We start from the raw sequence: 18815 nt of genomic DNA, 5'->3' as shown, positions 1-18815 counted from the left end.
GTTTTTCTATTTTCTTAAATTTTCTTTTCATTTTTTGCAGTTAAAAAGTTTTGTATTACGTGCAAAATGAGAGCATGCTTAAATTTATTTACATTCTAAGAAATGGGAAGCAAGCAGAGAGAGGGAGAGCGTCTCGAAGAAATGCGCAGCCATTTCTGTTTTGAAATTTCTACTTGAATTTGACCCATATTTCACTGCAAGTAACAGAGAGAGAGAGAGAGAGAGCGAGAGAAATGAAGAGCGAAGCAGATGGCTGATAATGATCACAACAGCTCGACTTCATCATCGTCATCTGCATCATCGTTAGGTACACATCATCATTTGCCATAATGGCGTCACAGTCGTGCGAGTGCGAGCAAATGCCACACAACAAAACCAGCGAAAGAGATAGCTATACAAAGAGTGAGAGAAACAGGCAGGCAGAGCGAATGGAGGGGGCTCCTGTCATTTGGACTAAGCAAATGTGTAACACTTTGTGTACTGTCATGTTGTCGATGGAGTCTGTCTCTGTTACTCGTAAGGTTGGGGCTTAGGGTAACATAAGCATGACAGCCAGCTTGCAACATTCGCGATTCTCCGAGTACTAGTCTCAAATTAATCGATATTCAGCTCTGATTGAGAGTGCCACCAAGATATCACCTTCACCAAGTCTTGTTAATTAAAACATTTGATACAACGATCAGTGTTAAGTCGTGTTAAGTCGTGTTAAGACGTCACTTTTTGCCTTTTAACAAGAGCTGCGGACAAAGAATATGAGTTAATGGGGGATAGCTATTAGTAGCAACATTTTATTTTAAATTTGAATTAAAATTAAACGAGAGCACTCCATCTTAGACCTTAGACCTTATTCAGTCTTGTCTGACTGTACGCTGTACTTCATGTTGTATGCAGTATCTGTCTAAAGAAAATAATTCATGGCTTAGGTAGATATATTTTTTAAGCTAGTCAGCGCTAAACGTTACCAGGCCAAAGGCACAAGAAAAATAAAATAAAATAAATGAATATGCGCCACGCACAGGCATTCCATACACACACGGACACCCACTGCTTCTCTTTCTCTCACTCTGTCCCTGTCTCTGTCCCCCACCCACTGTTTTTACTGGTGGCAGCCATTTTGTCTTTAGAGAGTTGTTTTTGTTGCTGTTTCTGTTGCTGTTGTCCTGCGACGCCTTTCGCATAACTGAACGTGTGCGCTGCATTTGTTTTACATTTTATTATGCTACTTTAAAATGCCGAGCAGAAAGTAGCTAAACAAAACAACAAACAAAAAACAAAAAACAGCAGGAAAATACGAGAAAAGCTGAAAAAGTGAAGAAGAAAGGGGGTGGATAGGGAGGTGCACGAGGCTGCTCCCACACCCACAACATTGTTTGCTTTCCTTTTTTAATTTTCCTTTTTTTCCCTTTTTTTTTGTTGTATCTTTTTATTATATTGCAAAACATTTTTGAAGGACAACTGTCAAGTCGATGGAATAACCAAATTGTGCCAGCGAACGTAGCAACAAGAACAAGAAATGGAGAAGAACCCCAATTGAATTTAAATTGTCATAAGAGCCTGTCAATAGTTTCCATTTGGTAACTATCTACGAGATAGCCAAGTACTGGATCCACTTTGTAGGTCAACGAGTCTGACAAACTGTGCAATCCGAACATTACGATGCCCCAAAGTTTGGTTTTAAAAGTGGAAAATCCTTGATTTTCTTTACTACTTCGAATAGTAAACATCATTGAGAAAAAAAAAACTCAGAAGCTTTCAAGGGCGATCCTTTCGAGGTTTTTTCTAACAAATTATAGCAATTATAGTTCTTCAGGACATTTTCTTCATTAAACAGCCTCATTAATGCCATGCTCAACTCTCCCCTCCCACTCCCACTCCCCAACATTCAACCAGAAGCGCTTGCCATCCTATGTCAATGCGGAATCCTTTCATATTATGCTCTTTTTTTTGGCATGCCAATAATTTTATAATGCATACAATTTATTAGCCTTCGCAACAGAACCATAGAAGGTTGAAGGCGTTAACAAGGGATACCCGCACCCGCACACAGGCAAACAAACAGACAGATAAACATTCTTTCTCACACTCACACACACACACAAGCACTGCTACGACATTGTGTTTATAAAGCTCAGAGACACACACACACAATCATACACAATCACACAAGGCCATTTCACAACCATTCTGTTCACTCCCAGCGATGCCCATCCACACAGAGGACGCACCACGTCGCGTATACTTGATATTTAATTCAATCTGGGCGTAGGTTCTCATTTTTTGTCGCTGTGCTCCGACGTGCGCTTTAAATTAACACAAACAAACATTGTCAGCGACAGCAGAAGCACCACCTCCACCAGTCACCCACCCAACACTACAAAGGCAATGATAGCACACACCCATACAGTCATACACGCACACACACACAACACCCACAGCAACAACAAGTGAGAGCAGAGCAACAGCAACACGGCACTTGACAATTACAGACTCAATGACAGTCACAGCCAGCAAATTTATTTGCATTTTAGCTGCCTCTGACTCTGCCTCTTACTCTGACTGTGGATGTGGATATGGCATGGGCTCGGGCTCGGCCCCAGTATCTTCCTTTTCTCTTTTGTTTCGTCCTCGCACTCTCTTCCTCTCTTTTTCTCATCCCATGTCGCTGCCTTTCGGTGTCTCTCTCTGGCTCTGTCTACTTCTACTCTGAATACTTTTGCTGATATTTATACCCTAGCAGGGATAATCCCATTTTCAGTGAAGTTCGTGGCAAGCAGTAAATAAGTGAATTTTATAAATTTTATAAATGCTGTTATAAGCGAATTTAAATTATATCTAACTATTTCTGACCTAGAGTTTATATAATTCTATTCAAATATTTTTAATAAAATAGATCTCAAAATTAATTTGTTCCCCATGTTTTCCAGGGTATGTTCAAATTAAACAAACAAAATATAAAGTTTCCCACAGAGTACTGCAAGTATGTAAATCCTTATAGATGTATGAGCCACTCTCCCATATAATCACACACACAAACACACATAATAAAGGCAACCCACTAGCTCATGCACGTCTGATTAAACGCAAAAATACGCGACTGGCTGAGGAGAAGACCTATCCACCATCCGCCATCCGCCACCGCAGACCACGCAGTCAACCAAAGCCAAACACAGCCATGCTTATTAACATAGATAGCACGCAGTCACATACTTACGCAACCACCCACCCACCCACCCACTACCTCCATAACCTACTACACCCACTACTGCTAGCAGTGCCCCCTCAATTAGCCTTATTTGTGTTTAAATTGCATTAGGGCCAACAACAAATAGCTGGGAAAAGGAAACAAATAAGAGGAACGTTAGGGGGAAAACACGAAAAATTGAGGCATTTGTTGGTTAAGCCTCTCCGAAGCCTTGCCATCGTCTAAGCATTTATCTAAAAATGCTCTCTTATCGATAAGTAGAACTAAGTGCCCAAAGAGCTTAAGTGTATTTGTTTCGGCTAAACCGCCAGACATGGCCAATACCATTAACAAATGCTATTTGTTGTATCCATTTATTGGCATTATCTGATACATATGTATGTACATTGTACAGGCAAACATATGTCTTTTGGGGATACATATGTTTTGCGTGTTTGGTGTAGCCATATGGCTTTATTTTTGGGTAATTACTTACATTTTTGATCTCGTTCATTTTGGTGAATTGCCGTCCAAATTCCCACAGATCAACGCCGAACTTCAAGGCCCAATTGCGAACCCTGCAAGATAATAATGAGAATAATATATAATAAATCAAAATAGTTATTATTGCTATGCTAAAATAAATAACTAAGTATATATTGAAACATTTTGATTTATACGCTGCGTATACTTAATTCAGAATGTGATGGCAAAAAAAAAACGAAACAATTCTGCGTCCCAGCGCTTGCGACCTATGGACATGTGGCCCATTAAAAATCAATTTAAATTGATTTTCAATTGCGCATAAATTATTTCCAGCTAATTGCGTAAATGCATACAAATCTTTCATTAAGCGATAAATTGCCGCCTGGCCAGAACGCATAATCATTACCATCATTATGCTAAATATATTATACGAGCAAGCAAATTCCCACATAAAAGAAAGAGACTACAACAAAAAGATTCAGGGCCAGGCCAAGACCTAGACCCAACTCAGGTCCAACTCACTTGAGAGAGCCCGAAGACTGAAGCAAAACTCATTACCGAAGGGAAAGGGCGGGCGATGATGGAACTCTCAAGGGCCGAGGGATAACAGCAGGACCAACAGCCAACTATTGTGAAAACATTTTCCAAACATTTATAATCTAAACGCGAAAGTCAAAAGCAAAACAAAAGCAGCACAACGAGGGCTCATAAAACAAGTCAAGGACCCGTAGCCAGACCTTTACACGGCCCCGAACGAGGATTGGGGACCAGGAGGACTGGGGCGGATCGAGGCAACAGCAAATTGAAAATAAAAGAACAGGACATGAAATCGGAGACCAGACTCAAGTCGGGGCAACGAGCAAGTTGAGGCGTTGATATAACAAAAATGAAATATTACAAAAAAAGGAACAGGGGAAAACAAAGTCAAGTTGTGCCAGAGTAAAGACCATGCAAAATAATGCTCCCAAAAATATTTGCACAATTTTATGGCATTATCTGCAGTATCAATATGGTGAGGAGAAAGGCAGACAAAGGAGGAAACAGCCCAACCGCAGCAGCGCTGCGTATACGCAATGTTGATTATGTTGAGCCGGCGGCGAACGAAGGAAGCAACAACGGAGGACAACGCTTCCCTATCTAGATACAAAATAAGCGCATGTTTATATGGTATGGCTGAGGAGAAAGACAAGGACCCAGACCAAGACTCAGAAGCAGAGAGGCATGCTGGGAGGAAAATGCAACTGCAGCCTGCGAGGCGGCTACAGACAAAGTTTTATGGCACAGGCGATGCCAAAAAATGAATTTAAATTATATAAAAATTGTATTATAAGCGGAAACTGCAAAGGGGAAGGGCAGTTGTCCTGTTCGTGCCACTCTTGCCCGCAGCTACGAGGCGTATATGCAAACAATGAAGCGAAATAAAGTGGCCAACAAAGTGATTGAAATTGGATAATGCTGATGGCCGATGGCCGGTGGCCTGTGGCTGAAAGCTCACAAAAGTGGTCAGCAGCAACAAAAACAACGAAAAACAGTGGGATCAAGTGCTGGTAATTAAATGAGAGTTTTCCGTGTAAGCTCAAGCGGCCAAAGATATGCACAGCTACTACGTAACCGAATGGCATGCACTGAGGAAGGCCGAATTTTAATTTATAACGTCTACCAATAATTCTTTATACGAGTAGCTCAGAGTTGAGAGCAGAGATTGATATATATATATCAAAACTCTTTAAAGGTGAACAGAATAAATTAGCATGTTCCATGTCGCAGCAGAAGATCACAAATTTCGCCTTGAAAAATGTCAGTCGCATATGCAGCAAGGTCTAACATTTTGATCCAGTTTGGTGCTACTATCAATGCCAGAAACGCAAATGCAGCTCACGTAAAAAAAATACAGATACATACATACACACAAAAGAGGAGAACAATGGGAATGCCGTGCACCCGTACATAGATATAGCATAAAATCCAGGCTAAGAGACTTCCAGTACCAGGGAGGACATTGAGAATCGGGACGACGAGTAAAGCAGCAAATAGCAATGAAAGGCCATCAACGTCATCTTCTTGGCCTGAAGTAGAGCTCTTTCTGGGACTACTTCTCGTGCTTGTGGCCAGCAAAATAAAAAGTTACATTTTGTTCTATCCATTTCCTTTCTCCGCTTGGCCAGAAACTTGACAATGGCTATAACCATGTCGATGTGGGGTGGGGTTAGCGGAGAGCATATAGTAAGGAGAGCTCAGGTGTGGTCTCCGTGACTTTCTATTCTGCGGCAGCCTTTTGAGCACGAACCATCCACGTATGTCATGCTCAAGCACCATATACACCTAAAGCCATCGAACTAGTTTCGTTTCGTTGCATTTCTTGGCGCTGTTCTTCTCCTTGTTTTTCCTTGCCGCTTTTCACTTTTCTTGCTGCAAGTTTACGCCGAGGCAGGTAGGCACTACAGACAGATAGACAGACGGACAGACACCTGGGTCGTAGTAGTAGCAGTTCCATGGAGTAGGTCAATAGGTTTTTGCAGTTTTGCATCATTGAAATTGAAATGAGTTTCTTTCCAGCCCGTGCCTCTGCTCGAGCAATGCTCTTCAGTGCTCCTCTGGCAGACTTGAATGCACAATCACAAGGGCTCACATCAATGCCCTTTCACTGTGTGGGAGTGTTCTTAAAGCAACATGGAGCCCATTCTATAGACTGCCATAAACTGAACTTAAATCGTACCTGAAAATACAAACACTCACAGAACTGACCAGTCCGTTGAAAGATTTGCACAGCTTAAAATTTTTTATACACATTCGTCCATCATCCATCCATAATTAAAACGTAAATAATGAAAAAGTAAGTAAAGTAAATGAAAAAAAGGAAGGAAACAAGTTTTTCATAATGTTTGGGCTATATTGATCTAAAGTTCCCATAAATTCGTGTTTAATTTCGATCAATTCGTTGTTGGTTTTTAAATCAATCGGTCATCCGCAGACTGTCCAAAAAATGAATCATGTAACATCCTCTTTGACACAAGCTGTCCCTTTTCTTTTGGCCTTAAAGTTCTGGCCATGGCACGTGACCCACACTGAGTCAGGGAAGTGGTCTTTTGTTGGCCAGGAGGAGCTGGAGGAGCTGCAGGAGCCAAAGGAGCCCTGGGACTATGCTGTCAATGCAACTACTTGCAGGAACGGAAGGGAGGTGCTTAAGCAAACGAGGCATGCATTAAAATGGCGATTGCTGCCACTGCAACTGCAACTGAAAATGAGGCAAGTGAATGGGCACAGGCAGAGGCAAAGGCAGTGAGAGGCCGACGAGGGATAGCGAGGATATTGAGAGCTGGAAATGTGGACGGGCCAAGAACACCCGTTGAATGAATGAAGGCCGGCCAAAAAGGAGAAGCGAGGACGAGAAAAACAACGCTTTAGAATCATCCTACTCTATACGAAAAGGGATTTGGGTCGGTTACATAGTTACCAGAGTAATATGCTCAGGACTTGTATTTTGGGTAATTGGTTAAGACCCCCAAAGCTTGCATTTAATTCTTTAATAATTTATATAATCTTGTTTCAAAGTTTGACTTAAAAGGGATATTTTCAAAAAAAAAATTTCCAAATCCTTGCCTCCTATTTTTAACTCAATCACCTCTTCATGCAATTCGAATTTTCATATGACTTGATCCGATATCAAAGAGCTCTGACTTTGTGAATGATGGTTTGAGAGAAATGGCTTCTGAGAATAAATGTTCAAATTCTATTTAGAATAAAATAAAATAAATAAAATACGTATATTGTTTTCCACTGAAAACTAATTTGCTTGTCATAATCATAAATGTATGCATTTTTTCATTTTCCATGTTCTTTGCTCCTGCCTCAACCGAATTTATAAATTAATCTGTCGTGTTCCTCGCTAATTTAAAATCCTCTTTTCCTACAACTATTCGTATATCTCGTACATATTAGGTGTACGTACGGTGATCGGGTGGGGAGGGTGATAAAAACCAAAATAATACGCCAGACGTCAGTTCTGTTCCCGGTGCTTTTTTCTGCTTCTGTTCCAGCTGCCGCTTAATGCACTTTCACAGTCGTTTGTCATAAGTAGTTAGTGCTCTGTTTGCTCGCTTCTGTTGATTTTGTTTTATTTGTTCGCTTAATCCGTCTCGTAATTAGATATGCCACGCCACACACAGACACTCCCTCCAATCCCACTCCGCATAGTGTCAAATGCAAAAATTGTTTTAAGCAGCAATTGCGCCACTTGCAGATCCAACAACACATAAAAAAGGAAACAATTTCCGTATAAAAGTGGAGTAGAACGAAGCACCTACTTTGAAAATCTGAAAAGCAAAATTATACGGAGACAAAAAGAGAGCTTAAAGGTAGAATTTTCTTTTCTTTTGGATATATTTCATTGGTAAAAAATATTGTATGTTCTTTGCTTATATGCTGTCTAGTTTTTTTTATGTGTAGTGTTTTTTATGTTTAATATAATAGATTGGAGCCCTTCATCTTTTAATGCGGGCTAAATGACCAATATTAAACATGTCTTTTTTTCATATAAAATAAAATGGAATTGAAATCATGTGGAACAGAAATTTACGTTTATTTTTTTTGTTGGCTAAATTATTTGTCAAAATTGGCTATGAAAATTACATATGCTATGTTCGTGAGCGGTTTCTATTGTTGACTAAGAAATTTATAAAGTTAGCAAAATTTAAATGTGTGTGAGATCTGACGGATGGCTTTTAGAAACGGAATTCTGCTTTATATTCGTTTAGTTAAATTGGTAGAGATATGGATGGCGTAGCGAGTTAGCAGGGTCAATGGGGGGCACACCGTAGAACACTACCGACTTTGTTTGGCTCTGAATGCGTTGAATCGCTGGCTTTGCGTCGATTCCACAGCCGCTATTAACTATATTGAATAATTCAGTGGGCACCGAATAGAGTTCACCCTCTCTCTTGAAGAATCCCGTAGGTTCATATTTCGCTAGGGTCGACTGGACTTGATCCGTGAAATCAGATGCAGGCGTGCTAATAAACATCTTTGCCATTTGCTCCGAGATCTCCTTCGGGGTTGCGGGTTTCCCCAGAGAAGCTAATCCTTTCGCCACAAGAGCTCTATCCAATTCTGAATTCAAAATTTGGATTTGGTTTTCCATTTTACGACCAAGTTATTTATAATGCCTGGGCTATATTGATCTAAAGTTCGTGTTTTATTTCTATAAAATCGTCGTTGGTTTTTAAATCAATCGGTCATTCGCAGGCTGTCAAAAAAATGAATCATGTAACATCCTCTTTGACACAAGCTGTCCCTTTTCTTTTGGCCTTAAAGTTCTGGCCATGGCACGTGACCCACACTGAGTCAGGGAAGTGGTCTTTTGTTGGCCAGGAGGAACAGCAGGAGCCGAAGGAGCCCCGGGACGATGCTGTCAATGCAACTACTTGCAGGAACGGAAGGGAGGTGCTTAAGCAAACGAGGCATGCATTAAAATGGCGATGGCTGCCACTGCAACTGCAACTGAAAATGAGGCAAGTAAATGGGCACAGGCAGAGGCAAAGTCAGTGAGAGTCCGACATGGTCAGACGACGGAAAGAGAGTGGCTATTGAGAGCTGGAAATGTGGACGGCCTAAGAAAACCCGTTGAATGGATGCAGGCCGGCCAAAAGGAAAAGCCAGCAACGAGCAAAACAACGCTTTGGAATGCTCCTACTTTATATAAAAGAGATTTGGGTCAGTTACACCAAAAGCAATGGGCCCAGAGTCCAAGAGCAGGAGCAGGACCACTACCACTATCAGAGTCACATTTGGAAACAGGACCAGCTTCATCATCAGCAGCGGCATCATCCCATTTCAAAACATAATCGTCAAGGCAGGACCCCTAAGGCTCGACTTGTTGTTTTTGTAGCCCAGCAGCAAAAGTTGAAATAAATTTAATTGAATTTCTGCAGTGACATAAAGCAACTGGCAACATGGGAGGCAACGAAAGAGTGTGAAGCCGAAAGAAAACAAGGAAAGAACGAGCAAAAAACTTTATGTTTCAAATTAATTAAATTTATTTTCTCCCATGTGCCGCAACATGTCAAGCCGAAGGGGAACGGGCTCAAGAGGAAATCCGTGGAGTACGAAAGCAAACTCAAATGTTAACTAAATCATCTTGATGGATATATATATGTACGAGTATACGCACAGTCCATTACAGGATTTGGAAAAGACGATTACCATAAATGCAAGTTAGGTAACCAATAAGAATGACAGCATTACTAGGGATGGCAACCCTTAAAATAACGCCAACACAAAAGCCGAATGCCAAAACTAATTTCAATAAATAAAACTGACATTAGATACAAAAGCAGCAAGAAAAAAAATCACTTAGTGGTCTCTGTTCCGGTTTTCGCTCCCGTTCCCGCTCTTTCTCCTGCTCCCATGTCTACATGCCCATTCCCATCAGAAGGCAGTTGTCCTTGCTTGCAAATGGCAGTTGGTTTTGGGTTAATTAGCCAAGTGAGCGCTGCGGTTACGTGTGCTGCTTTTCCTTTCCGCACACACACGCACATACCCACACACATGCAGGTCTCGTCCTCTCGAACGCTAATTGCAAAATCGTATTATGTATCCATTAGATACGCATACAGACACAAAGTATCTCAACGGCACATCGCACAGGCAGAACATTTTTTCCAAAGCCATCAGAAAAAACTATCCAAACTAACGCCGCTATCCGCGTATCTTATGGCGTCTACCCAGCGTATACTTAGTATGAAAATGATTCTTTCTTTAATGGCAACTAAACAGTCATTATTTTCTATTTTTGCGCATTTTAAATGAGACTGCCAATCGCTTTGACATGTGCCTCAATATGTTTCTCGCCTCACACTTTACACTCGGTCGGAAAACTATGGCTATTAAGAGGCAAAACATTCTCTGCCAATCTGTGTGTGGTAAACAAAGTAATAATCATAAATAAATTGGCCTATAAATGCAAACGAATGGCCAAAGTTTTGCACACAAAAGATTTTCGGACACATAAAAAACTGTTGAGGCATGGAAAAAGTTATATGCGAAATAATTATTCTACTAAAAATTGATGAGGCATTGTGAAACCGATTTTGAACTGATATAAATTGAGAGTTGATTTGATCTTTGCCAATTTGCAATGAATATTCTTCTCAATGAAAGTTGTTGGACTTGGATTATCCCATACTTTCGCTTACTGCCACTTTCATCCAACTGGAGAGTTGTGATAGCCAAGTTATAAAACCTATTTCTGTTCAAAACATCAAGATATTCTTTTTATTATTGCAAAAAATTATTTACTTTCTTATCCAAATATATTGATGCTTAAACTAAAAATAACCAAAATCAACTCAACCTTAAAATAATTAAGATTGTATAAATTATTGGTAAATATTTCAATGAAGGCCCATCCATTAATGTCGAACCGAAAGCTAATCTTAACTGAAGTATTTATACTCAGCTTATTGATTTGGCGAATATTATTAGTATTTCGCAATGTATGTTTACTATAGCCGTCACATACAGAAATAGAATACAGCGCGCTCTCTATTTCATTCAAAATTTATAATTGTTTAGTTTTACTATTCAGCGGAGAACTAAACAGGCACATTTTCCCACATTTGATACAGAAAATAGCAACGAAAAACAATAACAATTAGTATTTGTGTTTCAGTAGTGTTTTGTTGAATTGTTGGTAAATTATAGTCTGGGCAACGGACTGGGCGAAGCATTTCGTGTAGAATAAACAAATTTACAATTAATTTCCTGCGAGAGGAAATTGGCAGAATGTTTGGCAAATGCATAATTGAAAATGCTGATGCTGATGCTGGTTGGAGCATGTCAGATGTGGATGTAGATGTGGATAATGGGCAGGACTTACTCGTTGTGGGGTATATCCTCATCCTGATCGCCGAGCGCAACAAATATGTGCATTTTGAATATCAACACGCCCAGCACAATGGCCACAAAGCAACTCCAGTGTTTGCTCTCCATTTTTGGTCTGTTCACGTTTGAATCTCTGGTTTTGGCTTCGGGGCGGCCACTTTCAATTGATTTTTCAGTTTCCGAAAATTTATAATTATTTATCTTCGGCGTGCCCCGCACATGCGATAAAAGCCACAGAACAGTCCAGCAATTTCAATTTTATTTCCACATTTAATTGCTGTATTTTTTTTGTTTATTATTATTGACACTTCACTAGAAATTAGCGCCGCTGCACAACGGATTTTGTTCAATTTAATTAATTTAAATTTTCGGCTTACAATTTATTTATAGTCAGTAATTGAATGCGACTATGTTTTTTTCATAGCATCCCTTCTGTTGGTTCCAATTTGGTTTTTCATTTACTTGGTTTGAACGCGTGAAAGTCGAACATTTTGTGTTCCCAAAAGTTTGTATTGCTTTTGCCGGATATGTTCAACATTTTTGCCAAGAAATTTCATTAGTTATTCTTTTGGGGCAAGTGCTAATATAGCTGGTATTGTATTGCGATATGTTGTTTGGGTTCCTGTAAAGAAACAAGAAAACGTTTAAATTTAGTGAATTTTTTAAAATAAACTTTTAACGTTATCTTTATAAAGAGAGACTTTTTACATATGTGATTGTAAAACGGAACGAACACACCCACTAAAACAATTAATTGTGTTAGAATTTGGAAGGAATTAATGTTTAGATGATTTATATATTTAAAAATACTGTGGATCATCTAAGACCTGATGAAAATACGAAAAAGGTGTGTTTTATACCCACTATAACGGTTCGTATACCTCTTCAAGGAAAAACTATTGGTTAATTCTAATTTCTTATAATATCCAAAATTATCTTTTTATAGAAAAATTCTGGTGGGGATGTATAATACAATGCAATAAAAATTTTATTTTAAATAACAATTTTCATAAAAAATCCGAATGAAAATGTTCCTCCAAAAGTTATATGTTTATTCGAAACTTTTATTTTATATCAAAAAGAAAGAAAGAAAACTAATTTTCAATCGCATTTCGAAAAGTTTCTCTTTCCGGCTCGGCTCTCAAACAAACCAGAAATATGTGTTTCGTACACGTTTCCACGATAATGGTCTGGCATGGGGACCACGGGCAGGTTCTCTGGCTTCATGTGGGTTTGACCTAGAAATGCGTTTTCACCCACTCCCACTTCGTTCACCCTCTCTCACACACACACACACACACACACACACAGGGACAGGCAGACGCATAAACATAACTCACACGTATGTGAGAGGATAACTTCGGGATGCTTTCGAACTCGAACTCGTTTCGCTTGGTCTGAGGCACATGCGCAGTGGGGGAAGGCGGCTCATTCAGAAGGACTCCCTCAGCGGGTAATGGTTATTTTTTTGTATGGGCATGCCACCCCCTTAAAAAGCGCACATAGCCATACATCCTCCCCTGTAGCAGTGTGTGCGTGCGTGTGTATGTGTGTCCCCAAGGATATCGCGTAATAATTTTCATTAAACATGGTGCAAGCCTTTGCCTGGGCCCCGCACATAACTTCCCAACTTGTCCCCAATACCATCTTTTCCCCTCATTCCTCAGCAGCCGCATCCGCATGAAATAAAGACAATTTATTGTGGCCGATACGCACTAGCGAACATACACATACATATGCGTATTCCTCATATACCAACATATCTAACTATGTAAGTATATTGACATACATATGTACATATGTATGTATATGTATTTCACACGCTTTCAGTGTAATTTTCTGCCCGGCTTCGCCTTTTCCGCTCCTCTGCCTTAACGTCAAAAACTTTGACAGAAATGGAGCGGCAGCCACGCACAGGATGCCCCAGCACCGCTCACAGAAACAGAAACCGGAGCTGCATGCAGCAGCAGCAGTCAGTTCCTTCAGTACAAGCCCCCAAAAGTATGCAACTTATTTATAACGCATCAACCACATCTTTATAAAGATATATTTGCATATATATATGTTTACAATACAAATTGCACATCCACTCACACGAATAAGAGGAAAACAAAAGTAGCAAGCTAAGTAAAATATTCATTCATATTAATATTATGACTATAACTCCTACCTTATACCCACACTAAATAATTATTCAATGCAAAATTAGTTCTAAGTTCACCGCACACAAGACTTTTATCGTGGGTTCATATGCATCTTCGCTTTTTAATTAGGTACATATGGAATATATGTATGTATATCTTTACTCATCTGATAATTGGAATAGCCTACCAGACACACATGAGTACGAAAAAGTCTCCGCTTTCGAATATCATGTATACACAGAGATATGTTTGATTTCCTATAATTCAATTTTCGTGGTAAATAAAGTTTAAATTCGATTCAAACAATTAATATTATATTAATTTGCCATGAGCATGATATTAAATTTAAAACTAAAATGTGTTTCGATGATATTTTAAGATCGGTCTTTTTCGAGCATGAGTATAACTTGAAAGGTCAAAACTACGGAGCATGTGTATGGTGCTATATGTATTTTTTAACTGCATATGATGTTGCTAGATTGGTAGGTATTTATTTTATAAACATTACTTGTATAATTCCGGGACATATAAATAGATTCCTCCCATATTTTTTTAAACTCATAACACATAAACACATAACACAAGTTAATATACATATGTCTGCATATGTGTATTTTCTATAGACTACGGGATCCACGTATTTCTACAGAAAAGCATACGGAAATAGCTATATTTTTTAGGTTTTTCGGGATAGTCAAAAATATTACATGAATACTTTAATACTTTCCCTACACATTTGCTATACTTATATACAACTGCTCGAATAACATATACTCCATCTGCTATATGTAGTGCTCTACGAGTACCGGGTATAAACATTTTGGAATTATCCGATTTCCTTCAATGGGTCAACGTTCGCTGTCAGGCACGTATACGTACATACGTACATATGTACATATACCCCATCGAAATGTCCATGTTTCGTAAGGCTATCAGGAGGAAAGGAATGAAACAGCATAATAGTTATAATAAAAATAAAAGCATGTGCATCGTGTGGATATGTCAGGCAACCGTCAGGCAGAGGGAAAGCATTGTTGAAAAGTGAAAGTTTTATAGTTGGCGCACGTTCATAAAGTTTTGCGTGTTATACAAAAGATTTATTATATCGCATATATCGCTAGCTCCTGCCGCTCTTTTTCCCATTTTCACAACCGTCACACCCCTCGACCACCACTATTGCTGCTCCTTTCCCCCTTCTTCCGTTCTGTTTGCTTTTTGCCTTTTTATGTTTGGCCTGGCTTTTTGGTTTTGTTTGGCTTACAACAGCAGAGGTAACAGGAGCACAGGGTGCAGGGAGCAATGTTCACGAACAGCAATATGGCCTTGGGAGTTTTCGTAATGAAATTAATGTGCCTCTGAAAATTTCAATACGCCGAGCACAAAACGTTTTAGCAGCCAAATGTGTTTATGTGCGTGTGTGTGATTCTGTCTATATATTTTATTTTGATATGTTGCAAGCAGACAACATGCCATATTTATTATATATATTAACCTTTTGCAAGTTTTCACAAGTGTTTTCTGAGTTATGCGGCATCCAACGAACCCAAAGATTGTCTAACAAACATCGACATTTGCAGGAGGCTGGCAGAATAGGAGACAATACGAAAATACAATAATTTTCCATTCATGAATAATTCCAAAACTGAAAGCATCCAAATCAGACCCTTTTTGATAATAATGTCGTATTTAAACCGATATTAATCCTTTAGCAAATGTCAGAGAAATCTGCGATATTCAAAGCTCATGGAACCATTTTGTGCCAATCTCATACTAATTTCAAAGATTACGAGTACTTTTCCTTCATCATTGATACATATGTATACTTAATCATGTCCCAAAACAAGAATAAAACTATTCAAAAGTCCCAATATATAAAGTAAATCCTTTTTGCGGTTTCAAGTTTTTGGGGTCGGCAATCCAAAAATGGATGCATTACAAATACTGCAGGAACATCAATTAGCCGGGCTGCTGCTGCAAAGGGTAGAGCAACAAGATGCAAATATTTGAAGGACGAACCAGAACCAGAGCCAGAAAGCCGAAGAATAAAAGGATAATAAAGATTGCGTTGGCAGAACCTTCATATACGAACACACACCACATACACTCTCTCTATGTACAAATATATATGTGGGTAAACAGCTTAAAAAGCTGCAGTGGCTGGACTCCAGGACTGGGGAGGGAAGTCAAAGGTTACGAGGTATTGGTCAAGCCTTGAGATTTAACGCAGCTGCGTAAGCTGCGTAGATGTAGTACACGCTAAGCCCTTATTATGTGCCATGTGTATGTGTGCTTTGTGTGTGTGAGTGTGAGTGGGGGTGGGGGAGCGTGCGTAGTAGTAAATAGTAAAACGGCATAGCATACTTTTTTGGGCGCGCAAACAAAGAGCTTACATACACTCGCATACAGACAAAAGCACACAGTTGCACACACCCACGCGCACTGAAAAATGCTGAACATTTGATTTATTCCGTTTCCTATTGAAACTTTACCCAATTTACGAGAACTCCTCCAAAATCTCTTGTTTTTCTAATTTTGTTTTGCCCATTTTATTGTGCAATCAACGACAGTATAATGAGAGCCAGCAGAGAGTTCTCCCCAACTGTCTCTCTCTCTCTGTCTTGCTGTCTCTCCCCAACTCTCTCTCTTGCTCCAGCGCTCTCCCACTTACTTGATGCTCCTCTGCGCGCCAAATTCGCAATTTCGAAGCTGAGTACGAAAAACTTGACCAAAAACAAAATCCTTAAACGCAACGCCTATAGCGGGATGGTGTTTCGGGGGGTATGTGCAGCGAGGCACAGCGAGAGCCCCACAGGATATGCCGACAATCCACACACACTCATACACAGACACACACACGCGCAAGCTACGAGAGTTTTTACTACGCGACCGAGAAGGACGTGGACTTTCGAGCTGGAGACCGTCGCGCGAGAGCAGCGACGATTTATATGGCTGCGCGGCTTCGTCTCTTCGGCTTTTTGGCGCTCACAAATATTGTACCACTACACACACATATATATATATATATATATAAATATACACTTATATTATGTACATACATATATCTGTGTAGAATTTTTTCCAACTTTTGGATTTTAAGAAATTGTGGTGTACAGAGATTTTCAAATAGCTTTTGTTAATTTTCAACACATTTCCTTCTCTCCGTTGCTTGCTTTACAACACTGAAATATTGGCACACAAGATTGCCCACAAGATGCGAGCAAGTTTATGCCTGTTACTTTTCTCTCACTTTTCTCTCGTTGCACTTTCCGTTGGCCTACCGTTAGCTCTGCTTTTGTTTCGCACGTCAACAATTTCTGTGTTTCCTCTCTACTCTTTTAGGGGTTTATTTTTTTAGACGTCGCGCTTGGCTTCTGTTGTTTTTCCCCTTTACTGGGTTGGTTCACTTTGTTGTATAGGCCGTGCTTAAAGAACGCATCCACACTCGCCAGGCTCTCGCGCCTAACTAAACATTCTCTCTAAGAGCTTTTACTAGGGACGTCAAATATGTATCGAATTATCGAAACAAATTTGATATTTTGGGTGGTTTAGATATTTTTATGCGACATTCTACAGCAGATGACAGGATTGCTTGTATTATTTAATATAAAATTTCATAAATATGTGCATACATATGTATGTATGTAGAATAAACTTCTTTAGCGTTAACAGTTTGACTCAAACTGTGCAAACAGTTTTGTCTTGAGGTTTCAGCATATTTAAATGGTGAAAACGTATTACAACATTGACATTTGAGTTAAGTTAAGCCCATACTTATATTTTGATCAGTAGTGTGCACACAGCTTTGTTTAATGAAATAGTAGGTCCGCGCTTTTTCACTTTCAAAACAACAATGAGTATGAGTGAAAACAAAATGAGTAAAAATCACTCGTATGATTTTATTCATTTGAATCAGTAATCGGCGTGCGAGAGCTCCCATGCTGGGAGCTCTCAATTTAGTCTCTCTCCGGGTCGAATCAGTCAGAAGCGAATTTTATGTATGCGAATAAACCGGTCCCCATACAATTAACTAAAAATATTACCTTTTTTTTTAATAAAAAAATTTGCGAGTCTTTTCTATAGACTCGGGCTATTTATGCTGATTAAGAACAAAGTTTTTTTATAGGAGGGCACACCTTTAATTTTAGGTGTTACACACTTCCACATTCATTACAAAACTAATAGATACATACATCCCTTTGTAACAAAGGTAATAAAAATAACATGGTGATGATTTAGCTTCTGATTTTAATTTTAAAATTAAAATTCTCAATATGTCTATATACAATATAATATACATATACATATATATGTATATATCTATATACAAAAAAAGTGCATTTAAAGTCCTCTGTGTGAGAAATGAGTGGGAAATAAAAACATTTTTACAAATTTCAAAATAAATATTTTGATATATGTACATAGTTGGCTTCAATGTTTTCCTTACAGGGTCCGCAAAAATTGACTACTGACAACAACAGCATCAACAATTTGTGACAATTTTTTTTAATAATTCCATAAAAGACATCCATTAATAGTAATTTTAGCTATTTTTGTTAATTTTTATTTCAACCAAAATGTTATAGTAGTACCCCTACTGATATTATCGATACTATCGATGTTACTGCATATAATTTTGAGGCTACCATCGATAAAGCCAGCAGGTGCCTTTGAATTCAATAACAAGAACAAGCCTGAAATATCAAAACTGTAGGGGAAAGAAACCATGCCTAAGCCCTGAAGCTACGGAACAACGTATATTTGGAAAGGTTCCGTAGGTTCCAGCATAATAACCAATCTCCATGTCGAAGCTGGTTCGAGATAGAACACGCAAGCCTCTATTGGTAAGCGCTCGCAACAAATTGCGCGGCACAAAGCGAAAATTAAACCCAAATCTTAGATTTCTTTCAGAGCTGAAGGTGGAGCACGATTAGCCTCAAACAACATCAACCAGTGTCTGGATCTGGCAGAGATCTCGCAGTTGTCCAGGCTTTGCGAGAATCAGGCGGCAGCTGGCGTTGTCAATTCCATCCTGCACCCATCGACGGTTCAATTGAATGGTATAGATATTACATCCATTACACATGGATGCATTTATAATCAACTAATCTCTTTCCATCCAGACGTAC

At 39.2% G+C, this 18815-nt stretch overlaps 1 protein-coding gene across 2 annotated transcripts in view; it reads right to left on the bottom strand.

Annotated features, from left to right (window-relative positions):
* LOC111071728 (voltage-dependent calcium channel subunit alpha-2/delta-3) overlaps window positions 1-17140 on the bottom strand; it is a 43736-nt gene extending 26596 nt beyond the window's left edge. For both annotated transcript variants that reach the window (XM_022363217.2, XM_022363218.2), the window contains exons 1-3: window positions 16358-17140; window positions 11541-12167; window positions 3678-3759 (exon numbers count right to left, since the gene is read on the bottom strand). In XM_022363217.2, coding sequence (XP_022218909.2) covers window positions 3678-3759; window positions 11541-11653 — 195 coding nt within the window. In that variant the 5' untranslated portion in view covers window positions 11654-12167; window positions 16358-17140. The remainder of the gene's footprint in view (window positions 1-3677; window positions 3760-11540; window positions 12168-16357) is intronic.
* Window positions 17141-18815: the final 1675 nt, after the last annotated feature.

This window comes from Drosophila obscura, unplaced genomic scaffold, assembly GCF_018151105.1.
Source record: "Drosophila obscura isolate BZ-5 IFL unplaced genomic scaffold, ASM1815110v1 contig_46, whole genome shotgun sequence".
Lineage (NCBI taxonomy): Eukaryota > Metazoa > Arthropoda > Insecta > Diptera > Drosophilidae > Drosophila > Drosophila obscura.
Note: the sequence above shows the minus strand (reverse complement) of the source record. Positions and strands in the feature narration are given on the sequence as shown.